Here is a 25,931-nt window from a genome sequence, read left to right as displayed (position 1 = left end):
GAGATTCTCCTGCCTCAGCCTCCCGAGTAGCTGGGACTACAGCTGCAAGCCACCACACCCAGCTATTTTTTGTATTTTTAGTAGAGATGGGGTTTCACCATGTTGGCCAGGATGGTCTTGATCTCTTGACCTCATGATCTGCCCACCTTGGCCTCCCAAAGTGCTGGGATTACAGGCATGAGCCACCGCACTTGGCCTGTTTACATCTTTAACCACATAACAGGTGGGTTATCCTTGTCCCACTCCCAAAGAAGGATGAAATGTTTCCTATCACTTCTTTATGGAGAAGTGGGCCCCAGTCTTGGCCAGAGGGGACCTGAGTTCTGGGCTCTTCTTTGCCACTGCCTTTCTGGGAACTTCTGAGTGACTCTCCCTTTTGGGCTTCAAGTTCCTCATGTGGGAAGAGTCCTTGGTTATAGTGGATAGAGGAGTTTGGCTGCTTCTTCTAGTCCAAGGGCTAATGTGAAGACAGCTATGGGGAAAAGAGACTGGAGAGGTCCCTGAGATGTAACAGGTCCCCAGTGATGGCCACCTGCTGAGACCAGGCATTTGGGGATCCACAGGGGTGCAAGACAGTCCTTGCCCTTGACTCAGGGAAGAAATTAATGCTCTGAAAAAGTTAGCCTCTCAAAATGGGCAGGGGAAGAGCCCAATAAGAAACAGAAGTGAAAAGCAGCCTAGGAAGAAGGGAGGTAATGGGAAGCAGTCAGGGAGGGCTTCCTGGAGGGTCTGCTTGGGCCTCGAGGATCAGCTACAGCTAACTTTTATGACTGACAGGTAGGATTTGGATGTGAGGGAATTGAAACAGGATGAACATTACAAGAATCCCAAGGCTGCTGTTCCTCCAGGGATCTTGGGCTCCCACCAGCTGCACTCCAGGAGCTGTCACTTCTGCACCCTCATTGATCTGTTCTAAAGGTCCCTGCCTTCCTACTTCCTCCCCAGCAACTCATCCCCCTGTTGTTCCCCTCTCCACCGAGCAAGCTCCCAGGAATATTACTTCGAGACCCAGCCTCAGTGCCTCCTTCTAGGGGAGACCACACTTAGCCCCCAAGGCTGGATTGCAGCTCTCTCCCCTATAGCCTCTGAGAGTGTAGAGGGGTGAGGGGGACATTCCTTTATCACAGATCACCTTATCACCTGCTAGCTTGCAACCCTCCACTGGCCTTTGATTTCAGGGAGGACATGGGCTGTGTCTGACTGTCCCCATCCCTTGGCCAGGGACCAAGCCTTAGAGAACTGGCTAAGACAAACCCCTACCCACACCCCAGGGTCTCCAGACAGGGGACACCATTGTGGAGTTGGGGGATTACCAGTTCCATCTGCCTTGTAGTCGTCAGGGAGGAGCTTGTCCTGCCGGTAGCCCAACACGAAGGCCAGGAAGGAGAGGATGAGGGCATCGCCAATGCTGAGGATGGCCAGCATGAAGGCCCAGCGGATGGTGCAGTGACCCAGAGTGTACTTGCCCGTCTGCTCCCCACACATGCGCCGTACCTCACTTGAGTCCCAGCCGTCAGGGTAGACCAGGCAGCCAATCATTAGACCTGTGGCTGAGGGAGAAGGAGGGGTGCAGATGGCATCAGGCTGAGTGTGCCCAGTCCACTACCTCCCACTTTGCACTGCTGTTATATTGTCACCTCCCTTCTCCTTCTGTTAACAGCCTCAGGAGGCATGAGAGGTAGCTTCTACCATCCTTCTTGCAGAACGCAGGTGAGAAAACTGAGGCTCTGAGAGTTAAAGCAACTGGCCCCTGAGATTCAGCGGTTGGGGCAGAGGCAGAGAGGTGAACTCCTCAGCCCAGGCAGGCTCTGCCACCGCACCAGGTGGTCCTCCCAGGCCCTCAGCCATTCTCCTCACCTTGAACTCAACAACGTACCACCTGCCCTAGCTTCAAAGCCCTCCAGTATCTGGTCCCAGCCCAAAGAACTCATCACTGCTGAGATGCACATTTCTTCATACTTAAAACATCTGTGAAATAAGTGTAATAAGAAAGTGTCGGCCAGGCACACTGGCTCACGCCTGTAATCCCAGCACTTCGGGAGGCTGAGGCGGGTGGATCACCCGAGGTCGGGAGTTTGAGACCAGCCTGACCAACATGGAGAAACCCCGTCTCTACTAAAAATACAAAATTAGCCCGCCGTGGTGGTGCATGCCTGTAATCCCAGCTACTCAGGAGGCTGAGGCAGGAGAATTGCTTGAACCCGGGAGGTGGAGGTTGCAGTGAGCTGAGATCGCGCCATTGCACTCCAGCCTGGGCAACAAGAGCGAAACTCCGTCTCAAAAAAAAAAAAAAAAAGAAAGTGTCTAGGCTGGGCGCGGTGGCTCACACCTGTAATCCCAGCACTTTAGGAGGTCGAAGCGGGCAGATCACCTGAGGTTGGAAGTTTGAGACCAGCCTGACCAACATGGAGAAACCCCGTCTCAACTAAAAATACAAAATTAGCTGGGTGTGGTAGCACATGCCTGTGATCCCAGCTACTCGGGAGGCTGAGGCAGAAGACTCACTTAAACCCTGGAGGCAGAGGTTGTGGTGAGCCGAGATCACGCCATTGCACTCCAACCTGGGCAACAAGAACAAAACTCCATCTCAAAAAGAAAAAGAAAAAGAAAGTGTCAAGCCGTGGCTGGATTATCAGTATTTTTTGTTTTTATAGTACATAGAATAACACTGTGTCCTACAACTCAGGTATCTTAAATTTGATGAATACAGGAAAGTTTTCCAGACTGTCCCTGGCTGCTTCCTTCAAAAGCCTTCCATTCAAGCAAACAGGTTTCCTCCTCACTCTTACCCAGTACAGCATAGTCCAGTTGCTACACGTCCCTAAATTTAAGAATCCCTTGGAGGCTGAGTGCAGTGGCTCATGCCTGTAATCCCAGCACTTTGGGAGACTGAGGCGGGTGGATCACCTGAGGTTGGGAGTTTGAGACCAGCCTGACCAACATGGAGAAACCCCATCTCTACTAAAAATACAAAAATTAGCCAGGTGTGGTGGCACACGCCTGTAATGCTAGCTGCTTGGGAGGCTGAAGGAGGAGAATCGCTTGAACCCAGGAGGCAGAGGTTGCGGTGAGTCGAGATTGTGCCATTGCACTCCAGCCTGGGCAATAAGAGTGAAACTACATTTCAAAAAAAAAAAAAAAAAATCCCGTGGAATCTTTAATGTTGGTTCCTTCACCTATAACCTATGCACAAAAAAATAAGGTAAAAAGCTAGTTCCTAGGTCATGGTTGGGTTCAATAATCTCTGTTTTCAAAAACACTCTTCCAGGTGATTTTCTCAGTAGGAAAAGCTGATAAACACTAGACTAGGCTGCCTGCATTTCAAGCCCAGCTCTGTACTACCTAGCTATGTGACTCAGAGCAAGTGACTTAAGCTTTCTTTTTTTTTTTTTTTTTCTTTGAGACAGAGTCTGTCTCTGTCGCCTAGGCTGGAGTGCAGTGGCGCGATCTCAGCTCACTGCAAACTTCGCCTCCCGGATCCAAGTGATCCCCCTGCCTCACCCTCCCGAGTAGCTGGATTACAGGCATGTACCACTGCGCCCAGCTAATTTTTGTATTTTTAGTAGAGACAGGGTTTCACAACGTTGGCCAGGCTGGTCTTGAACTCCTGGGTTCAAGTGATCCACCCACCTCGGCCTCCCAAAGTGCTGGGATTACAGGCATGAGCCACCGTGCCCAGCCATACTTAAGCTTTCTTTGCCTCAGTTCCTCATCTATAAAACGGAGATAATAATAACCCCAACCTTCCTGTTGTGGTTACAGCAAGGTTCAAATGAGTTAATACTGGAAAAGAGTGTAGAACAGTGCCTGGCACAGACTTGGCCCTCCATAAGAGTTGACTGTGAGAGTTATTATCCCACTCTGTGCCTTCCTTGACTTAGTATTTACAGCTAAAAATTCGGTTGCCCCCACTTTCCCCCCACTTCTTCCATCCCTTTCCATCAAACCACTCCCTCAACTTAGCTTCGCTGGGGTGAAGCACAGACAGGTGACATAATCCAGGATGCAACTGGGGCAGCCCCAGGCACAGCTGCCCCACGGGCAGGGGGTGCTCCCCTTATCTATGCCGCTTTCCCACAGGTCTGGAGGCTCTCTAGTCCCAAGGTTGTACCCTACTCAGAAGCCGCTCAGAGAAGCACCTCTTCAGGCCCAAAGTTACCTTCCCTGTACCCAGCCTGTTCTGCAAAAAAGGTCAGGAGGTCAAACAAATGCACAGTAAATGGAAATATCAGGATCCCACCTCCCCACCTAAATGTATCATGCTTCCTCCAATTTTTTTTTTTTTTAGGAGAAGCTTATTTAGATAGTTCTTTATAGATCACAAAATACTTCATGTACCATCTTGACTGTGACCACTGTTCTGTGAAGTGGGCCAGCTATTAATATCCTCATTTTACAGATTAGAAAACTGAGGGCTTGGCCAGGCGCGGTGGCTCACACCTGTAATCCCAGCACTTTGGGAGGCTGAGGTGGGCAGATCATGAGGTCAGAAGATTGAGACCATCCTGGTTAACACAGTGAAACCCCATCTCTACTAAAAAATACAAAAACATTAGCCTGTACTCCCAGCTACTCTGGAGGCTGAGGCAGGAGAATGGCGTGAACTCGGGAGGCGGAGCTTGCAGTGAACCGAGATAACAATCCACTGCACTCCAGCCTGGGTGACAGAGCGAGACTCTGTCTCAAATAAATAAATAAATAAATAATAATAAAACTGAGGGCTCAGAGAAACCAGGTGACTTACCAGCCATCCAGTCATCCAGCTATGATAGGACCAAGGCCTGAATTCTCCATTCCTGACTTTCCTGACTTCAAAGTTTATTCCCTCCACCCCCAGAACATGACGCCTCTCCCAGGAGCTGAATGTAATTAGTGGTGACATTTCAGACTTCCTACATGTTCAGCGATAAACTAAGTTTTCAGGAAGATACCCACAGTGGAGGAGAGGGAGCCATCCACAGCTCGGTGGTGAAACCTATGTAGCCAGCCCTTCCCCGACTTGGTGTGAGTCCAGCCCTCCAGTGCCTGGCAGGGCCCCTGGCTTCAAGGGCAGAGGTGAAGGTGGGAAGGAGCTGCCCTTCCAGGCTTTGCATTCTCTCTATCACTTCCTCCCTTGGCCCCTCCCCTCCTGCACCATCTTCCTGTGGGGGCTCCGTTAAAAAGCCCAGGGCCTCTGACCTGGAAACAGGTGTGGGTGCCACAGTCCCCTGTGAGCATTCCACCCGTCCACCCATGGTTCTGGGGACAGTGGGTGTCAGCCCCAGTTGTGGCATTTCAAGGTTCTAAGTAGAAGCCAGCACAGTGTTCTCAGGCCGAATTACTTCCTCTCTCTGACTACCGTCCTGTTGTCTCTAACGTACCTGACTCATAGCCGCACTGTGAGGATTAAGTGTGATCATTTACAGAAAACACTTACTACGATGTCTTGTACATGGTAAGTGGCCAATTAATGTTAGTCACTGCTATTATTATTGACATTGGAGTCAGACAGAAGCTGCCTCAGTGACATGGATGCCATTAGAGCTGCTCATGAATATTCCAGATGCAAGGCAAGGTTGTACTTCCTTGCCCCGCTTTCTTGAGGTTAAGTGAGGCCATCTGCCTTCCTCTGGCCAATGACATGTGAGCAGAGATGTGTGTATTTCCGGGTCATGGCACTTAGCTGCAGTGGGAGACCTCCCAGAGCTCCCTTCCCTCCGATGCGAGGACAGCGGATGGTGACTCATGGCCCTAGCGATGGTCCCAGGAGAGAGCAGCGAGAGCAGAGTCCCCACCGATCCCCAGTTGGCGTGGACCATAAGCAAGAAATACATAAACCTTTGTTCTAAGCCACCAAGATTTGGGAGTGGTCTGTTACTATGGCATCACTTCTCATGCTCACTGATAAAGTCGTTGTTTGTGTTTTTCACAGGTACTGAGCACCTACCATGTGCAAGGTGTTTTACATGCATTCTATTATCCCATCTTCACAGAACCCCAATGAAGCGGGTCCTGCTGCTATGTTCTACAGATGGGGTACAGTGGAATGTTTGTTCCCCCCAGAATTCCTGTATTGAAATCCTAACCTCCAGCGTGGTGGTGTTAGGAGGTGGGACCTTTGGGAGGCAATTAGGTCATGAGGGTAGGGCCCTCATGAATGGGATTGGAACCCTTATAAAAGGGACCCCAGAGGGGAGGGGGAGCAGCTAAAGGTTGGTTAATGGATACAAAAGTATAGCTAGACAGGAGGAATAAGCTGTAGTGTTCTCTAGCACTGTAGGGTGACTATAACCAACAACAATCTATCGTATATTTTCAAATAGCTGGAACAGCAAATTTGAAATTATCCCAACTCAAAGAAATGTTTTAAATGTTTGAGGTGATGGATATGCTAATTACCTTAATTTTCTCAGTAGGAAAAGCTAGGAAACATTAGACCAGGCTGCCTGGATTTCAAGCCCAACTTGTATACATGTAACAAAATATCACACTGTAACCCATAAATATGTACAATTATCATGTCAATTAAAAATAATAATAAGGCCAGGTGTGGTGGCTCACGCCTGTAATGCCAGCACTTTGGGAGGCTGAGGCAGGTTGATTGCCTGAGCTCAGGAGTTCCAGACCAGCCTGAGCAACATGGTGAAACCTCATCTCTACAAAAATTAGCTGGGCGTGGTGGCATGCACCTGTAGTCCCAGCTACTTGGGAGGCTGAGGAGGGAGGATCACTTGAGCCTGGGAGGTCAAGGCTGCAATGAGCCATGTTCATGCCACTGCAGTCCAGCCTGGGTAAAAATAACAATTTTTGAGAAGCTGACTCAATAATAATCATCATCATTGCAAATAAATAAATAAAAGGAACCTCAGAGAGCCCTGTCACCCTCTTATCACCATGTGAGGACATCAAGAAGTCAGCAGTCTGCAGCCTAGAAGAGGCCTTCACCAGATATCTTGTGCTAATGCCATGCTGGCACCCATATCTCAGACCTCCAGCCTCCAGAAGTGTGAGAAATGAATTTCTGTTGTTTAAGCCCCCTGGTCTGTGGTAATTTGTTATGGCAGGCCTGACTAAATAGAACTAAGTAAAACTGACTAAGACATGAGGTTACCAAGACTCAGAGAAGACAAGCAGTTTGGCCTACCTGTGTTTCTAGGGGCTGGGACCACTCCCAGCCTGCACCTGGCACCCAGAAGCCCAATTAATCTTGTTAAGCTGCAGCCCCACATCACCCAAGCATCAGTCTTCATCCTCCCCTACCCCTGTCCCTTCCCTGCTCCCAGGCTTCTTGGCAAGGGTACTAATAAATGGATGTATCTCCCAGCTGCTGAATGTGGGACCCACCCACTCTGCATCTCTCCCTTCAGCTCATTTCCCCTTCTGCAGCACAGCAGAATGGAACATGACACCAGTCTTGCCTTCCCCAACTTAAATGTTGCATGAGATGGCACCTGGCCACCTCTGCTATCAGTGTCTCCAGCTCTGCGACCCAGATAGTGTCTGACTCAGATGGCCTGGCAACCCCTCCCGCTCCTGGCACTGCCTGCTCACACATGGCACCTGTTGGGGGATGTTTCTGGAGGAGGGGGGTTTGCAGACAGCCTTGAGACTGAGAGAGATGATTGTGTCTCCAGCATCCCATAACCCTGATATGGAAGAACAGCTGGCAAGCATTATTAGGGTCTATTTCACTCCTCTTTGGCATAAAACTGCTAAATCTTCATTTCCCCTTGTTCTCTCATATATATATATATATATATATATATATATATATATAAAATGAATACACATGTTAAAGAATATATATATATACTCAATATTTATATTAAATCAGCTAATTTTTGTATTTTTTTGTAGAGACACAGTTTCGCCATGTTGCTTAGGCTGGTCTCAAACTCCCAAGCTCAAGCAATCTGCCCACCTCACCCTCCCAAAGTGCTGGGATTACAGGCCTGAGCCACTGCAGCTGGCCTTATTATTATTTTAATTGACATATATATGTCAATTATATATATACATATAAAATATATTATGCACATATATAAATATATAAACATATATATAATACATATAATTTAATGTATGCATACATTAAATATATACGTGTATATATAAAATAGAGATAGGGTCTCACTATGTTGTCCAGGCTAGTCTTGAACTTCTGGCCTCAAGCAGTCCCCTCTCCTTGGCCTCCCAAAGTGCTAGGACTACAGGCATGAGCCACTGTGCCTGCCCCCACCATCATTCTTGACATGGCCACTACCTACCTTGCTCCCCACTGCCCACCCCTGCCCCAGACTCTCCCTTATCATACAGAGAGACTACAGAGAAGAGGGAGGTGGCAAGGCGATTTGCTCTGAAGCCATGGGGGGAGCTCTGAAGCCATGTGAGTAGCCTGGGTGCAAGATTTAGAATCAAAGGTGAATCCCTTCCTACTTGCATGCTCAAAACGAGTTACCCACTAGGGGCCTTCTTTGTAAAATGGAGAAATACCCACCTCAATGGGTTTTGCTAGGGCTCCTCCAGATAATATATGTAAAGATATTTCATAAATCATTATACTTATGTAAATATGTGGCTCAGTAAAAACATCTTAGGAATACATCTAGTTTCTTGGGAACTGCTGCCTTAATTCTTCCAGGTCCTCAGTTGCCCACTGATCTGCTATAGCCTTGGCCAAGTCTGGTCCTCTCAGCAGCAGATCCCTCATCTATAGTTGGAGGGTGGATATAACTCTCTGGGGTCCCCTCCAACTCTGCAGTCTTGACTCTGTGTGTTTGGTGGCCTGGGATTCAGAGGCTTGTTTCAGTCTCCCTCTTAAAGATTACAGCACTTCTCTTTTTTTTTTTTTTTTTTTTTTTTGACATGGAGTCTCGCTCTGTCGTCCAGGCTGGAGTGCAGTGGCGCGATCTCGGCTCACTGCAGGCTCCACCTTCTGGGTTCACACCATTCTCCTGCCTCAGCCTCCCAAGTAGCTGGGACTACAGTCACCCACCACCACACCCAGCTAATTTTTTTTTTTTTTTTTGAGACGGAGTCTCGCTCTGTCGCCCAGGCTGGAGTGCAGTGGCCGGATCTCAGCTCACTGCAAGCTCCGCCTCCCGGGTTCACGCCATTCTCCTGCCTCAGCCTCCCGAGTAGTTGGGACTACAGGCGCCCGCCACCTCGCCCGGCTAGTTTTTTGTATTTTTTTAGTAGAGACGGGGTTTCACCGTGTTAGCCAGGATGGTCTCGATCTCCCGACCTCGTGAGCCGCCCATCTCGGCCTCCCAAAGTGCTGGGATTACAGGCTTGAGCCACCGCGCCCGGCCTTTTTTTTTTTTTTTTTTTTGTCTTTTTAGTAGAGATGGAGTTTCACCGTGTTAGCCAGGATGGTCTCCATCTCCTGACCTTGACAGCACTTCTCATTCTGACCAATGATATCAAGATGGTTTCACTCTAGTTTCCAGTCCCTGGCACTACTCCTGGACATCTCACTGGCATGGACAGTTTGTGTGTGGTCCCTGAGGTGGGCAGGGACCAAGGTACCAGAGCCTGTAGCACAAGGTCTTAACCCTCTTCCTGGGCTACAGAGAAGAGCAAAATCACTTGGCACAAGGACCAAGAAGCCTTCCTGAGCTAGGAGCAGGAAAAAGGACCAGGGAGGTCTTGCCTCAGGACAAAAGTGGCTGCCTACCCCACAGTTTTATTTGTTTCATTTTATTTATTATTATTATTATTATTAGAGACAGGGTCTTGCCATCTTGCCCAGTCTAGTCTCAAACTCCTGAGCTCAAGTGATGCTCTCTCCCAAAGTGTTAGGATTATAGGTGTGAGCCACTGTGCCCAGCCCCCACATTGTTTTAAAGGACCCTAGGCCAGGTGCTGTGGATCACACCTGAAATCCCAACACTTTGGGAGACTGAAGCGAGCAAATCGCTTGAGGCCAGCAGTTCGAGACCTGCCTGGGCAATATGACAAAACCCCATCTCTACAAAAATTACAAAAAAATTAGCCAGACATGGTGGTGCACACCTAGAGTCCCAGCTACTTGGGAAGCTGATGAGAGAGGATCACCTAAGTCCAAGGAGGTTGAGGCTGCAGTGAGCTGAGATCATGCCACTGTACTCCAGCCTGGGCCAACTCTGTCTCAAAAACAAACAAACAACAACAACAGGACCCTAAATAGCTTCCTCCTCACACAGTATCACTCAGTATCACTCCATTTGCTGCCTTAAGTATAAAATCCCATAATCAAGGAGAAAAGACTTTCACTCCACAATGAAAGAGGGGACTTTAGATGAAAGTTTCTATAGCCAAGGTCATACCCTGCATAATAGTAACACTCCAAAATCAGCAAGAGACCTTAGAATCTGAGAGCAGTTTGGAGTGGGAGAGAAAGAATGAGGACAGAGTTCTGGGCACTCTTAAAAAGAACAAAAGCCCAGAGGTGGGAGATGAGGGCATCTAGAATGTGCTTGACTGGTGTCACTACTTTGTGCTGGCGTTGAGCCCTATTCCCACGTGGCCAACAATAGAAGCTTCCTTCTTTCTCTCTCTCACAGCTGCAAAAACTGATGTGATGGCCTGGGAGTCAGAACCAGCAACTGTGTGTTCCTGGGCAAGTCACTTCCCCTTACAGATGAGAGGGTTGGACAGCTTGATCTCTAAGGTCTTTTCTGCCTCCGCCATTCTAAGATTCTCAACTCCTCAGAATCTTCTGCAGAGCACTGAGTAGGACTGGGCTGTAGGAGAACAGCTAAATTTAAGGCCCAGAGCCCCAGCAGAGGGTGGGATGGTGCAGCTGCAGCTGTGGCCCCGGGGTGGGCCCCTGCCTGCCCTCCCACCATCCCTGCTTACCCGCAGCCAGCTGCATCCATGCACAGATCTTGTAGACTGTGGCCGTGTTGCAGATGAAGAACAGGCTGAAGCAGATGATGGAGCCAATGATGAGGAACATGCCCAAGGCCACAAAGAACATGGCAGTCTTGAAGGCTCTAGAGGGGATGGAGGAGAAGTCTAGGGGACCGCCCTTGCAGATGAGCTCGGAGGAGAGCACGTTACCCACGCAGTAGGAGAAAAGGCCGAAGTAGCCTGCCTGCGGTGTGTTGACGCTGTCGCCGATCCAGTAGGGCTGGATGAAGAGAGCCATGACCAGCACAGAGAAGCAGATGGTGAGTGTACCCCACATCACGCCCACGGCCCGCGAGTTCCGCACATAGTTGGTATGGTAGATCTTGGCTGCCTCCTGGGCCGGCAGCAATTTCACCATGGTGAGGGCAGCAGGCCCTGGGCTGGGGTCCCGTGAGCTGCAAGTCCGTGGCTTTGTGGATGGAGGCCTAGAAGCAGGTCACTCCCCAGCGGGGTTTGGGGAGGAGGCTGAGGTCAAGGCACCAGGTGAGGTCCCTTCAAGGCAAGGGGAAGAGGCTTAATAGGACAAGGACAACCTTGGCTTGATCAGGGGAAGCTTGCCAGGTGCCTGTGTCCGCTCTAGCCGAGGCTGTCTCCAGTATCCTGCCGCCTCCCAAGCCCCCCAGGGTCTCGGGCCTGCTGGCGCCGCCCTGCTCCTCTCCCTTCCCGGCTCAAGGCTCCCGAGAGCCCCGCCCCCTCCTCCGTCCGCGGAGGGCGCCGTTTCAGTACCGCGGCCAGCGCCCCGGGGTTCTGGGCGAGGGGCGGGGCCTGCAGCCGAGGCGGGGAAGGGACCGAGCGCCCACTGCAGGCCCCCCCCGCGGGGAATCAGAACCCAGTTCACCTTCCTGAACCGAGATGACAAGAACTGGGAAAGTGGAGCTGTGGCTGACACATTCCTACCGCTCAATTCCAGCCGCAAAAACGCTTTCCCCCCGCAAAAGCGCTGTCCACATCCCATTCCACCCCACCCCTCCCTGGTTCCATAGTCGCCTTCCCAGAACCTCCAATCCCACCACCCCGGAGGTCAGCAAAGCCTTTCCTGGTTGCCTTCTGGTCACTGGTTTTTCGTCCTTAGCATTCAGTCAACGATTTCTAAAAGCATACTATGTGTTAAGGTTACGTTAGAGGACATCTAACCAAAATATTTACATATATAATATATGTATATATGTAGTCTATATAAATATATATATACAAAACGCCTGTATATGCAGACTGTGTGATAACAGAGGCAACTACAAAGTATAGCACACAACATTCTTTATGAGCCTTCTCAGACCTGAACATATGTTTTGTTCAATACAATGCCTTTCTCCCCTTGTTTCTATGTGTTTGTTACATATTTCCCCCTTTAAATATATGTATGTTTTTATATGTTATATATATACATATTTCTCCTGATTTTATAGGTAAATACAAGGCTAGTGTAAAGAACTAGGAAAATTCCACCGGGCGCGGTGGCTCACGACTGTAATCCCAGCACTTTGGGAGGCAAATGTGGGCAGATCACGAGGTCAGGAGATCGAGACCATCCTGGCTAACTCACTGAAACCCCGTCTCTACTAAAAATACAAAAAATTAGCCGGGCATGGCGGCGTGCGCCTGTTGTCCCAGCTGCTGGGGAGGCTGAGGCAGGAGAATGGTGTGAACTCGAACTCGGGAGGGGGAGCTTGCAGTGAGCTGAGATCGCACTACTGCACTCCAGCCTGGGCGACAGAGCAAGACTCCATCTCAAAAAAAAAAAAAAAGCTTCCTTTCCAACTTGGACCCGGCAGAATGGCTTCCGCAAAGAAGAGTGGTGAGAAGAAAAAGGGCCGTTCTGCCATCAACGAGGTGGTGACCCGAGAATACACCATCAACATTCACAAGTGCATCCATGGAGTGGGCTTCAAGAAGCGTGCCCCTCTGGCACTCAAAGAGATTCGGAAATTTGCCATGAAGGAGATGGGAACTCTAGATGTGCGCATTGATACCAGGCTCAACAAAGCTGTCTGGGCCAAAGGAATAAGGAATGTCCCACACCGAATCCGTGTGCGGCTGTCCAGAAAACGTAATGAGGATGAAGATTCACCAAATAAGCTCTATACTTTGGTTACCTATGTACCTGTTACCACTTTCAAAAATCTACAGACAGTCAATGTGGATGAGAACTAATCGTTGATCGTCAAATACAGCAAATAAAGTCATAACATTGAAAAAAAAAAAGAAGAAAAACGAAAAAAGAATTAGGAAAATTCAGGAAAGTATACACAAAAGAATAAAATCATAACACCAACGTCAGGAGCTACGGAAAGACAAGACAGTCTTAAAAACATGGACTTTGGTGTTCAACAGGCCTGGATTTGAATGAGCTACTTACTAAGTAACCATCCATGGACTTAACCTTTCTTCCTGAGCCTCAGTTTCTCCATCTATTAAATGCAGGAAATGATGGTATCGATCACACAATGGCTAAGTAAAATACATGTATAAAATCTTTAGCCCGGGGCACACATAAAAGTGCTCAAAGGGCTGGGTATGATGGCTCATGCCCGTAATTTCATCACTTTGGGAAGCCAAGTCCGGCGGATCACCTGAGGTCAGGAGTTTAAGACCAGTCTGACCAACCTTGTGAAACCCCGTCTGTACTAAAAATGCCAAAAATTAGCCAGGCATAGTGGCAGGCGCCTGTATTCCCAGCTACTCAGGAGGCTGAGACAGGAGAATCGCTTGAACCTGGGAGGCAGATGTGGCAGTGAGCCAAGATCACACCATTGCATTCCAGCCTGGGCAACAAGAGCAAAACTCCATCTCAAAACATAATAATAATAATTTTTTTTTAAAGTGCTCAAAGGCACATTAGTGGTCTCTAATCCCAGCACTTTGGGAGGCCAGGCAGTCAGATCACTTGAGCTCAGGAATTCTAGACTAGCCTGGGCAACATAGCAAGACTCCCGTCTCTACAAAAAATACACAACTTAGCCAGGCATAGCCAGGCATGGTGGTGCCCGCCTGTAGTCACAGCTACTTGGGAGGTTGAGGTGGGAGAATCACTGGAGCCCAGGAGGTCAAGGCTACAGTGAACCAAGATCACACCACTGCACTCCAGTCTGGCTTTAACAAAAAAAGAGAAAGTACTCAAAAATGTTGGTGATTACTGTTATTACCACTGTTAGTCCTTGCAGTTTCCCCCTTCTGAACATACTCCTTTACACGACTGGATGATGTATGTACAATTTTATTTTATTTTTATTTTTATTTATTTATTTATTTATTTATTTTTGAGACGGAGTTTCACTCTTGTTGCCCAAGCTGGAGTGCAATGGCACGATCTCAGCTCACCACAACCTCCACCTCCCTGGTTCAAGCAATCCTCCTGTCTTAGTCTAACAAGTAGCTGGGATTACAGGCATGCACCACTACGCCTGGCTAGTTTTTTGTTTTGTTTTGTTTTTTGTTCTTTGATACGGAGTTTCACTCTTGTTGCCCAGGCTGGAGTGAAGTGACGTGATCTTGGCTCACCGCAACCTCTGCCTTCCTGGTTCAAGTGATTCTCTTGCCTCAGCCTCCCGATTACAGGCATAGCCGCCACAACCGGCTAATTTTGTATTTTTAGTCGAGACGGGGTTTCTCCATGTTGTCAGGCTGGTCTTGAACTCCCGACCTCAAGTGATCCTCCCGCCTCGGCCTCCCAAAGTGCTGGGATTACAGCTGTGCCTGGCCAGTAAGGTTGTTGTTTGTTGTTGTTGTTGTTGTTTGACACGAAGTTTCACTCTTGATGCCCAGGCTTGAGTGCAATGTCACAGTCTTGGCTCACTGCAACCTCCGCCTCCCAGGTTCAAGCGATTCTCCTGCCTCAGCCTCCCAAGTAACTGGGATTACAGGCATGTGCCACCACGCCCGGCTACTGTTTGTATTTTTAGTAGAGACGGGGTTTCATTATGTTAGTCAGGCTGGTCTCAAACTCCTGACCTTAAGTGATCTGCCCACCTCAGCCTCCCAAAGTGTTGGGATTACAGGTGTGAGCCACCGCGCCCGGCTCAGGTTGTTTTTAATAGTAAGAAAAGTGGCTGGGCGCGGTGGCTCACGCGTGGTGGCTCATTATTAATGTTGGGATTAATGTCATAATCCCAACATTAATAATAATTATGAAGCTAGCTTATTTATTAAAGATTTTACTGACATTACATAAACTTGAAACAGCATTTGACTAGTCTTTTATTTTTTCCTGATAAAGTGTTCGATTCAAGTGCTTTTATTTTCTTAAGCCAATTAGAGCTCTTTTATTTATTTTCAGTAGTGAAACATTGTGCACATCACCCATAAATACATAGACATATCAGGCATGCCTATAGAAGTACATCTTATAGATTTATAAAAATCTTTTTTTTTTCTATTTTAATCTTTCAGATTCTTTTTGTTTGTTTTTGAGATGGAGTCTCGCTCTGTCACCTAGGCTGGAATGCAGTGGCGCAATCTTCGCTCACTGCAACCTCTGCCTCCCAAATTCAAGTGATTCTTTTGCCTCAGCCATAGCTAGGATTACAGGTGCCTGCCACCATACTCAGCTAATTTTTCTATTTTTAGTAGAGATGGGGTTTCGCCATGTTGGCCAGGGAGGTCTCAAACTCCTGACCTCAGGTGATCCACCCATCTCGGCCTCCCAAAGTGCTGGGATTACAGGTGTGAGCCATCGTGCCTGGCCTTAAACTTTCAAATTCTTCATAACCTGTTTCACAACCCTAGGCAGCTGACAGCTAAATAGCCTTAAATTTGCATATTAAAGGAACAGTTCAGGTGAAAGTCAAATAGCAAAATTTACATTATAAGGTGCGGTGAGAAAAGTCTGGTGTTCCAGAGGGAAATTAAAACAGATTTAATTACCAATTAAACATAAAATTATGGAAATTATAAAGGCCTTTTAAATACACACACACACACACACACACACACACACACACCCTGTAGCTTTTACTTCAGAACTTTTAGCCATGAGATAAATACAAATTCACTGGCTTGCAAAAAGAACCTGTTGGATCTAAAACAGCGGTTTTTATCTTAAGAGAAAAATAACAGCAGATTGCTGGGTGCGGTGGCTCATGCCTGTAATCCCAGCACTTTGGGAGGCCGATGCAGGCGGATCATGAGATCAGGAGTTCGAGACCAGCCTGGCCAACATAGTGAAACCCCATCTCTACTAAAAATACAAAAAATTAGCCCGGCATGGTGGCAGGCGCCTGTAATCCCAGCTACTCAGAAGGCTGAGGCAGAAGAATGGCTTGAACCCTGGAGGCAGAGGTTGCAGTGAGACGAGATTGTGCCATTGCACTCCAGCCTGGGCGACAGAGCAAGACTCTGTCTGAAAGAGAGAGAGAGAGAGAGAGAGAGAGAGAAGAAAGAGAGAGAGAGACAGGAAGGAAGGAAGGAAGGAAGGCAGGCAGGCAGGCAGGGAGGGAGGGAGGGAGGCAAAGAAAGAAAAAGAAAGAAAGAAAGAAAAGAAAGAAAAGAAAGAAAGAAAGAAAGAAAGAAAGAAAGAAAGAAAGAAAGAAAGAAAGAAAGAAAAAAGAAAGACAGAAAAGAGAAAGAAAGAAAAGAGAAAGGAGGGAAGGAGGGAGGGAGGAAGGAGGGAAGGAAAAGCAAGCAAGCAGATTTAGAGCAGGCAGAAAAGAAAAACAGAGAAAAAGACGACTTAGGAATTCTATAGTTTACAGGTCAACTTTAGGGCTCTTTTTCCTTAACGTAAATGTGCACAAAGACCATGTTATTTCAATTTTACATAAACTTTGGCAAGTAGAGATGCCATAAAAGCTACAGAGTGCTCAAAAGGGGGTCACTTGCTTTGTTTTCTCCTATTCTGAAACCCCCTTTGCAAAATTATGACTGAGACAGTGAAAGAGATCTGACTTAACTGACTGCGTCTTGCTTCTAACCTCCTAGCTGTCCTTGTTCATTCCTAGGCATAAGCTGAACTAACTATGGGAGAAACTTAGTTTATAGTTTAAACAAAGACAGTAACAGCCCTTTCCCAAAGCAGACTTCATTCTTGCCTGGGGACTAGATTGCCTTGGTAGGACTAACATTAGCCACAAGATTAGAAATTATGACTTAGGAGTCATGCAGCTGGAACCTACAAGATTCTGATCCTCCCTAAACCACTCCTAAGATCAGGGCTTGAGATATTTTGCAGACCCTGCACTTGATGGATCAGCTGGCCCCACCCAGATCAATAAACTGGCTCATCTGATCTTGTGGCCCCCACCCAGGAACTGACTGAGTGCATGAAGGTAGCTGTGAGTCCCTATGATTTCATATCAGACCAATCAGCACCCCTGGCTCACTGGCTTCCCCCACCCACCAAGTTATCTTTAAAAACTCTGCTCCCTGCTGGGCGCCGTGGCTCACGCCTGTAATCCCAGCACTTTGGGAGGCTGAGGCAGGTGGATCACTTGAGGTCTGGAGTTCGAGACCAGCCTGACCAACATGGTGAAACCTTGTCTCTACTGAAAATACAAAATTAGCTAGGCATGGTGGCACGTGCCTGTAATCCCAGCTACTCGAGAGGCTGAGGCAGGAGAATCACTTGAACCCAGGAGGCAGAGGTTGCAGTGAGCCGGGATCACGCGATTGTACTCCAACCTGGGCAACAAGAGTGAAGCTCTGTCTCAACAGCAACAACAAGAACTCTGTAAAACTCTAGTCTCCCGCACCTGCACAGCTGGCTCTGCATGAAATACTCTTTCTCCACTGCAATTCCCCTGTCTTGATGAATCAGCTCTGTCTAGGTAGTGGGTAAGGTGAACCCCGTGAGCAGTTACATCCTGAGGGCTGTGTCACAGGCCACGGTTGCTCATATTTGGCTCAGAAGAAATCTATTCAAATATTGTACAGAGTTTGACTCTTTTCATCGACAGGTACTTAATTTTTGCTTTCCTTTTAGAAGCACATACAATGTCAAAGTTCTCTTTGCTATACTTCATTTGTGATGGAAAAAACTCCAGTCTTTTTCCTCTGTGAGCTTGGCTGAGACCAACTAGGGACAGGGCTGCTGGTTTTCACGGCTCCTTGCATGGACAGAAATCTCTCCTCCGGTGCCTCCGCCAGTCTCCATCTTGACTTGTGAGGAGGGAGTAGTGATTCCCTTCCCTGTGGCTCACCTCACAGAGGTCCCGGGGGTGGAGAGCAGGTAAAGAGAAGGAAGGATCAGAGTGAGCTCATAGGAAAAAGTGGTTTCAAACATTGAGTTTTGTAAAAGAGAGAGGGGATAGTGTTGTTTCATCAGTGGTATTTCTGCATCGCTGGAACCAAATGGGTTTTTCTTTTGAGAGTCTCTTGGCTGTTCCTCCAGCTATTCCTCTACATTCCACACCCCAGGGATGTAAAGGTGAGAGGAAGTGGGTCATATTATATGGCTGGGCACCCACCATGTGTCAGGCACTTCCGAAGGCGTTCCACATGCATTGTCTTAATCATGGCCTCAGGAAGTAGGAGGCATTATCTCCCTAAGGTAAATAAGGAAAGTGAGGTTCAGGGAGCTTCACTTTCAATAATGTGTCTGAGGCCATGTAGCTCTAGTAAATGCTGAGTTTTGAAGCCAGCTTGGTCTGGATCAAAGCTGTGCTTGAGGCTGGGTACCGTGGCTCACACCTGTAATCCCAACACTTTAGGAGGCCGAGGTGAGAGGATTGCTTGAGCCCAGGAGTTTGAGACCTGGGCAGCTGAGGGGGAGGATTGCTTGATCTCAGGAGGTGGAGGCTGCCGTGAGCCAAGATGGCACACTGCACTTTGGCCTAGGTGACAGAGTGAGACCTTGTCTCAAAAAATTAAATTAAATTAAATTAAAGCTGTGCTTGAGGCCTGGGCCTCTCAGTGGAGCTGTCTTCTACCTCCTGGGATGGAGAGGGGAAGGGCACGGGCCTCTGGCTGCCATGACTAGTCCTTCAGGAAAAGCTGCTCTGTTCCCATGCCTAAGCAAACTCAGGCAGCTGTGCCCTTCCCAGCTTCCTGAGGCCCCTGCTCCGAGGCTGACAAGACCTCTTCATTCTCAGCCAGGACTAGCGACTGCTCATGCGCACATGTGGCCTTGGGTAGGGGGCAGCGTGAGTGGAAACCTTAACTAAAGGTGTATCTGATGCTGGAATTGCAGATAGTAAGTGAGGTAGAAAGAAAAGGGGTGAGAGGCATTTAGGAAGGGCCTCCTAAGGGCCCTTGAGTCAAGCCTGCAGGCAGCCCCCTGGTGTGAGGGCAGGGGGAGGGTGCCAGAGTAAAAGCACACACACCCTGGCCTGCTGGGGGTTGCAGAACTGTCAGCCCCAGGGATCTGGGCCTGGTCTGGAATCCCCCGAGGAGACTGAAGGAAGGTTGAGGGGTGGGAGGCTGGGATCCTCATACCTGGAGTCTGACACTGCTAGACACCCGGGCTTGGGTGGGCCAAAGGCAAGACCTAACTATGGTGAGACAGAGAGGCCCCGAATACACAGAATGTAAGCAGGCACTCACACTATAGGTGCCTCTCTTGCCTCAGACTCATCCAGGCACTGCCCAGGAGCTCAGGACACAAGGGCAGCTGCCCTTACCCACTGCTTATGTGGCATATGGGAATATACAATATAAATATATTCTTATAATTGTATATAATCATGTTTATATATGTAACACATATAAATGTGTATTAATTCAACACTCACAACTCTTTAAATTATCCTTAGTTGACAGATAAGATGAAAGGCAGAATAGTTGGAACAGATAGTAAGTTTGCCTCACTAATAACTTGTACACAGTCCACACTCTTAACCATGATGCAACACAATTATCACCAACACACACACACACACACACACACACACACACACGCGCAAAAGGCTACCAGGTACTCACCCAGCTTCCTTATCAGGACCCGCCCCCCAGCAGATTGGCCACAGCTGCACCTCTGCCCACGGCCAGCCCTGTGGGATGTAGGTGGGTCACGTGAGGTCAAGGCCCCTTTTATAGCCCCATCACCACAGCTGGCTCTGTCTCCTGCCACCCACACCAGCTGTCCCACTCGCCATGGAGAAGATCCTGATCCTCCTGCTTGTCGCCCTCTCTGTGGCCTATGCAGCTCCTGGCCCACGGGGGATCATTATCAACCTGGTAAGAGGGTCTTCAGGGAAGGGGCCTCCTGAGTCCCCAGGTGAAGACGTCCTAAGCTTGGACCTTGACCTCTGATGTCCCCACCTGGACTGGCGGGGGCTGGGAGGAGTGGCATCTTGCATCCATCTGTTTACTTCCATAGCCTGTTGTATGCCTCTTCCCAGGGGCCACAGGAAAGGCTGATCAGCCCCTCTCCAGCTCCAACTGGAGCATGCTCAGAGCAGCAGCTCAACCTGGCTATGAGGGACCTTTTTTCTTTCTTTCTTTCTTTCTTTCTTTCTTTCTTTCTTTCTTTCTTTCTTTCTTTCTTTCTTTCTTTCTTTCTTTCTTTTCTTTTCTTTTCTTTCTTTCTTTTTAAGATGGAGTCTCACTTTATCACCAGGCTGGAGTGCAGTGGCGCAATCTCAGCTCACTGCAACCTCCGCTTCCTGGGTTCAAACGATTCTCCTGCCTCAGCCTCCTGAGTAGCTGGGATTACAGGCGCCCACCATCACGCTCGGCTATTTTTTGTATTTTTAGTAGAGACGGGGTTTCACCATGTTGCCCAAGCTGGTCTCGAACTCCTGACCTCATGATCCACCCACCTCAGCCTCCCAAAGTGCTGGGATTACAGGCGTGAGCCACCTCGCCTGGCCCTATGAGGGAACTTCACAAAAATCCAGAGCCCTGGGCTTCCATCCTGAGAAAATGCTTTGTGCCAATCATTCCAGCTTCTAACTTATGGTGGCATCTTACTGTGTGTCCAACACAGTTCGAGATGCCGCGGAGATGTTTGCTCATTCTGTCCTCGTAATAACCACTGAGGGAGATGCTTTCATAGTCAGCCCTATCTTCAGACAGAGGGAGGGTGAGCAACCTGCCTGAGGTCACATAGCTGGAAAGTGGTTAAGCTGGGGCCCTACGACTGGCCCACACCACCTCTCCACCATGGGTCTTGGCTGGGAAAGCCCTTCCAGAACGTCCATAAGGTTGAAAGATTGTGAACTCTCTTAACTTGGGGCCATGGCTGGACTTGGAGGTCCAGGACCCTGGAGATGGTAGATCAGATCTGTTGCGGGAGGAAGGAGTCTTGCAGGGAGAGGCAATCTTCACTGCCTCCTTAAAGGTGTGTGGGACCCAGAGAGATTTGGAGAGCCTGTCTAGGGGCCTCATGTGCACATTCCAGATGAGAACACTGAGGCTTGAGAGGCAGTGACTTGCCCAGAGTCACGCAGGGAGTTGGTAGTACAGCCGGTACTAGAATGCGGGGGTCCTGACCCTCTGTGCAGGCTGCTTCTCTGTCACCGCATGCCCACTTCTCATGTGGGTGGGGGGGGCACAGAGGCCACCAGACCCACGGGTTGGACTCCTTCACATACATCCCCAACAGGGGAGACACTGTTAGCAGTAGTGCGTGGTGGGTGCGGGTCTGAATGGAGAAGGGACCTGAGGGAGCGGGGCCTGGGCTGACTGGCTGCCCCTTGCAGGAGAACGGTGAGCTCTGCATGAATAGTGCCCAGTGTAAGAGCCAATGCTGCCAACACACGGGTGCGTTGGACCTGGCCCGCTGCATACCCTTGGCCAGCGAGAACAGCGAGTGTTCTGTCAAGGTGGGTGCCTGAGGACGTGGCATGGGTCCGGGAGAATGGGGAGGAGGGCCCTGAACACTTGTGAGTGGGATCAGGGAGGAGGGTCAGCCTGGACACTGAATGTTGAGGAGACGAGAGGGAGGTCAACAGGTGTTAAAGCACTTTCCCATCCCATCATCTCTCTTGACCCGAGTGACCAGTGAGATGGATGGGGGTGAGGATTTGTTATCCCCATTTCATGACTGGGTAAGTAGAGGCTCCCCAGAGAGATCAAGCCAGTAAGAGCAAATGAGCCAGAGCAGAGGTCAGAACTGGGGTCTCTAGGGCCCACAGCACCCCTGGGGAGGTAGGTGGGAGAGGCACTCCCTGAAAACACAGGCTGGCCTACTGGTTCTATAGGTCAGGCAGGGGACAATTGATGTCCAAAGTATCCCCCCATAGCCTTGACTTCATTGGCTGTGTCTCTGCAGACGCTCTACGGGATTTACTACAAGTGTCCCTGTGAGCGTGGCCTGACCTGTGAGGGAGACAAGACCATTGTGGGCGCCATCACCAACACCAACTTCGGCGTCTGCCACGACATTGGGACACTGGACGCTCCAAGCAGTGAGACCGCCCACCCACTCCCATACCTAGCCCAAAATGCTGCAGACCACTAGGCCCAGGGGCACCTCTCCCCCTGCTCCAGAGCATCTCCCGGGCTGGCCACCTCCTTGACCAGCACCTCTGTTTTCTGATTGGACTCTTCACAATTAAAGGCCTCCTGCAAAAATTTCCCAGTCTCCTGCATATTCTCTCTGAGTCAGCATCTTCTCTGAAGTTGCATCAGGCCTTTGGCCCACCAGGGCAGGCTTCAGGCAGGTCAGAAGAACAAGGGATGGGTCTGGGGCTGGAGAGGATGTGGCCAAACAGATTGGATACTGGAGACAAAGCTGTGAAGGAGGCCCAGCCAGCCTGGGAGGCCCTCCATTTCTGGGGAGCAGTCACGCCTACCTGGGATGCCCTCCTTGTCCCGCTGGTTCTCAAAGAGATAAGCGGGCACATGTGCACACACAGACACACACACCCTTGCGGGTAAGGAGTTTTAATGGCCCATGTTAGTCACCCTGCATCAGAGGCATCAGTGTCCTGGGCTCTCACCTCTTTTCTGGACACAATTCTCAAATGTGACAGCTAGCTGACACAACTCATGTGTTAAGGGGTCAGACCACTCTCAACTGCTATGAGCTTACTCTCTGCCAGCAAATGCTCACAAGGAACCCAGGAGGGAGAATTTCTCATCTCCACTTTATAGATAGAGACCAAGTTTCAGAGAGGAGCTTGCCCAATTTCACATAATCAGAAAATGTTGGCACTCTACCATCTAACTCCACTGCCCCGCTTCTACGATTCCTTTTTTTTTTTTTTTTTTGAAACAGAGTTGCCCAGGCTGGAGTGCGGTGGCTTGATCTCTCGGCTCACTGCAACCTCTGCCTCCCAGGTTCAAGCAATTCTCCTGCCTCAGCCTCCCCTAGTAGCTGGGATTACAGGTGCCCACCACCATGTCTGGCTAATTTTTGTGTTTTTAGTAGAGATGGAGTTTCATCATGTTGGCCAGGCTGGTCTCAAACTCCTGACTGCAGGTGATCCACCGCCTCAGCCTCCCAAAGTGCTGGGATTACAGGCGTGAGCCACCATGCCTGGCCTTATGATTCCTTTTTCTTTCCCAATTATTCACACTAAGAAAAATGGGTGGAAATTGCAGGGAATTTAATTTTGCCTTAATATAAAGATTGTATATGCCCAGGAGCCATCAAACATGAGTTACCTTAGGCAGTACTGAGGTTCCCATCCTCCAGGTATGCAAGCAGAAGCTCACCGACCCCTCGGTGGAGATGCCCAGAGAGTGAGGGACAGTGAACTGAATGAAACTTCTATGTTGCCGGGGGCGATGGCTCACACCTGTGATCCCAGCACTTTGGGAGGCCGAGGTGGGCGAATCACCTGAGGTCAGGAGTTTGAGACCAGCCTGACCAGCATGGAGAAATCCCATCTTTACTAAAAATACAAAACTAGCCGGGCATGGTGGTACATGCCTGTAATCCCAGCTACTCGGGAGGCTGAGGCAGGAGAATCTCTTGAATCCAGGAGGCAGAGGTTGCAGTAAGCCGAGATCGTGCCACTGTGCTCCAGCCTGGACAACAAGAACGAAACTCCGTCTCAAAAAAAAAAAAAAGAAAGAAAGAAACTTCCATGTCGTGCCGGCCCTAGGATCTTGCAGTTTTGTGATCAGTGAATCCCCTTTTAACCACAGGCTTATGAGTTAGGATTGCATTCAGCTGTAAGTTGCAGAAAAACCCAAGTAATTACAGCTGAAGCAAATAGGAACATATATTTCTCATGAATCCAAAGCCTAGACATAGGAAGTGCTGGCATTCTTTTGGTGGCTGGTAGCTCTGCCTTTCTCTTGACCTTCTCTTCAAGGTTGCCACATGCCTTAGGAGCAGCTCCTGACTTCATGTTCCCACCATACTCAAAGGCAGGAAGCATGGAGTAGTTGGCGGCTGGGAATGGGGGAGAAGGAGCAGAGAGTTTCTTCTTGCACACCCTCTTTTTTTTTTTTTTTTTGAGACGGAGTTCCGCTTTTGTTGCCCAGGCTGGAGTGCAGTGGCGTGATCTCGGCTCCCTGAAACCTCCACCTCCTGGGTTCAAGCAATTCTCTTGCCTTCAGCCTCCCGAGTAGCTGGAACTACAGGCACCTGCCACCACGCCCAGCTAATTTTTTGTATTTTTAGTAGAGACGGGGTTTCACCATTTTGGCCAGGCTGGTCTTGAACTCCTTACCTCAGGTGATCCACCTGCCTCGGCCTCCCAAAGTGCTGGGATTACAGGTGTGAGCCATGGCGCCTGGCCCATGCTCTCTTCTTGTCTTTCCCCAAATGCTCAAGGCCGACTTCTCTTCATATCTCAGAGGCTAGAACTTGGTTATCTGACTACCTCTAGCTGCAAGGGATGCTGGGAAAGCAAAGGGAATAAGATCCTTCTCCTGGAGCCACACATATTGATGCCCAAACAATATTGGGTTTCAGTTGGCAGGGAAGGGGGCAATGGCTATTAGGAAACCAGGTAATGGTGTCTGTGAATTATGTGCTCAACAAGAGAAACTTTCAATACCTTAACCCAGGAGGAGTCTCAGGCCCTGAGGCAGGGCTGAGTCATGCTTCTTGGTGCCACATTCAGTCCTAGAGATCTGCATTCATGTCCTCTTCATGTGTTCACTGAATGACCATAGTGTGCCTGGCACCATGTTTTGGACTGTGGGGGGCATAAGGAAAATGTCAAAATGTCCCTGGTCTCCAAAAGTAAGTAGGCAGTTGGGCTTTGGGCTCTGCAGAAGCAAGTGACCAAGAGCCCAACCTTTATATAGCTTGCATTTTGTTTCCAACGGCCAGTACTGCTGTAGACTCTCAATTTCTGTTGCTTTTCAGCATCACACGCCTGCACAGCAGGGGCATAATCTAACCACAGCTCAAAGAACCAGATGGTCCCAGCTTACAATGGTTTGACTGTTTTTCAACCTTATGATGGTGTGAAAGTGACATGCGTTCAGTAGAACATCAGTAAATTACATGAGATATTCGACACTTTATTCTAAAATAGGTTTTGTGTTATTTTGCTCAGCTAATGTAAGCATTCTGATTGAGCACATTTAAGGTAGGTTAAGTTAAGCTATGATGTTCAGTAGGTTAGGTGTATTAAATGCTTTTTTTTTTTTTTTGAGACAGGATCTCACTATGTCACCCAGGCTGGAATGCAGTGGCATGATCATGGCTCACTACAGCCTTGACATCCTGGGCTCAAGCGATCCTCCCCCCTCAGTCCCCCAAGTAGCTGGAACTACAGGCGTGTGCCAACATACCTGGCTAATTTTGTTTTTTTTTTGGCCGGGGGTGGAGATGGAGTCTCTCTCTGTTGCCTAGGCTGGAGTGCAATAGCACGATCTTGGCTCACTTCAGCCTCCACCTCCCAGGTTCAAGCAATTCTCCTGCCTCAGCCTCCTGAGTAGCTGTGACTATAGGCGCATGCCGCCACATCCAGCTAATTTTTTTTTTTTTGTATTTTTAGTAGAGATGGGGTTTCACTGTGTTGCACAGGCTGGTCTCGACCTCCTGAGCTCAGGCAATCTGCCCACCTCGGCCTCCGAAAGTGCTAGGATTACAGGCATGAGCCACCAGGCCCGGACTTATTTTTTTATATTTTTAGTGGAGATGGGGTTTCACCATGATGCCCAGGCTGGTCTTGAACTCCTAGGCTCAAGCAATCCATCCACCTCAGGCTCCCAAAGTGCTGGGATTACAGGCGCGAGCCACCACACCTACCCATTAAATGTATTTTCTTTTTTCTTTT

At 49.0% G+C, this 25,931-nt stretch overlaps 3 protein-coding genes across 3 annotated transcripts; 2 read left to right on the top strand and 1 right to left on the bottom strand.

Annotated features, from left to right (window-relative positions):
* Window positions 1-413: 413 nt before the first annotated feature.
* On the bottom strand, window positions 414-11,613 carry LHFPL5 (LHFPL tetraspan subfamily member 5). The gene is made up of 3 exons (XM_050788842.1): window positions 10,819-11,613; window positions 1,314-1,550; window positions 414-472 (listed from the first exon to the last, which is right to left on the bottom strand). Exons 1-3 carry the CDS (start codon window positions 11,228-11,230, stop codon window positions 414-416), a joined length of 708 nt encoding a protein of 235 aa, XP_050644799.1. The 5' UTR covers window positions 11,231-11,613.
* A 1,010-nt stretch (window positions 11,614-12,623) lies between these two features.
* Window positions 12,624-13,079, top strand: LOC126952821 (60S ribosomal protein L31-like). Its single transcript, XM_050787880.1, has one exon. It carries the CDS (start codon window positions 12,646-12,648, stop codon window positions 13,021-13,023), a length of 378 nt encoding a protein of 125 aa, XP_050643837.1. The 5' UTR covers window positions 12,624-12,645; the 3' UTR covers window positions 13,024-13,079.
* Window positions 13,080-19,554: 6,475 nt separating this feature from the next.
* On the top strand, window positions 19,555-22,315 carry CLPS (colipase). The gene is made up of 3 exons (XM_050787875.1): window positions 19,555-19,977; window positions 21,444-21,566; window positions 22,016-22,315. Exons 1-3 carry the CDS (start codon window positions 19,894-19,896, stop codon window positions 22,202-22,204), a joined length of 396 nt encoding a protein of 131 aa, XP_050643832.1. The 5' UTR covers window positions 19,555-19,893; the 3' UTR covers window positions 22,205-22,315.
* The last annotated feature ends 3,616 nt before the right edge of the window (window positions 22,316-25,931 follow it).

Source organism: Macaca thibetana, chromosome 4 (assembly GCF_024542745.1).
Source record: "Macaca thibetana thibetana isolate TM-01 chromosome 4, ASM2454274v1, whole genome shotgun sequence".
NCBI lineage: Eukaryota > Metazoa > Chordata > Mammalia > Primates > Cercopithecidae > Macaca > Macaca thibetana.
Note: the sequence above shows the minus strand (reverse complement) of the source record. Positions and strands in the feature narration are given on the sequence as shown.

What these genes read in the sequence shown, in the direction of transcription:
- LHFPL5 (XM_050788842.1), bottom strand. Translation starts at nt 11,230, where the DNA reads ATGGTGAAATTGCTGCCGGCCCAGGAGGCAGCCAAGATCTACCATACC. An exon ending in ATGGATGCAGCTGGCTGCGG is followed by an intron (nt 1,551 to 10,818) that starts GTAAGCAGGGAT and finishes CTTCTCCCTCAG; the next exon opens with CCACAGGTCTAATGATTGGC. An exon ending in CTACAAGGCAGATGGAACTG is followed by an intron (nt 473 to 1,313) that starts GTAATCCCCCAA and finishes TTTTCCCCATAG; the next exon opens with CTGTCTTCACATTAGCCCTT.
- LOC126952821 (XM_050787880.1), top strand. Translation starts at nt 12,646, where the DNA reads ATGGCTTCCGCAAAGAAGAGTGGTGAGAAGAAAAAGGGCCGTTCTGCC.
- CLPS (XM_050787875.1), top strand. Translation starts at nt 19,894, where the DNA reads ATGGAGAAGATCCTGATCCTCCTGCTTGTCGCCCTCTCTGTGGCCTAT. An exon ending in GGGGGATCATTATCAACCTG is followed by an intron (nt 19,978 to 21,443) that starts GTAAGAGGGTCT and finishes TGCCCCTTGCAG; the next exon opens with GAGAACGGTGAGCTCTGCAT. An exon ending in ACAGCGAGTGTTCTGTCAAG is followed by an intron (nt 21,567 to 22,015) that starts GTGGGTGCCTGA and finishes GTGTCTCTGCAG; the next exon opens with ACGCTCTACGGGATTTACTA.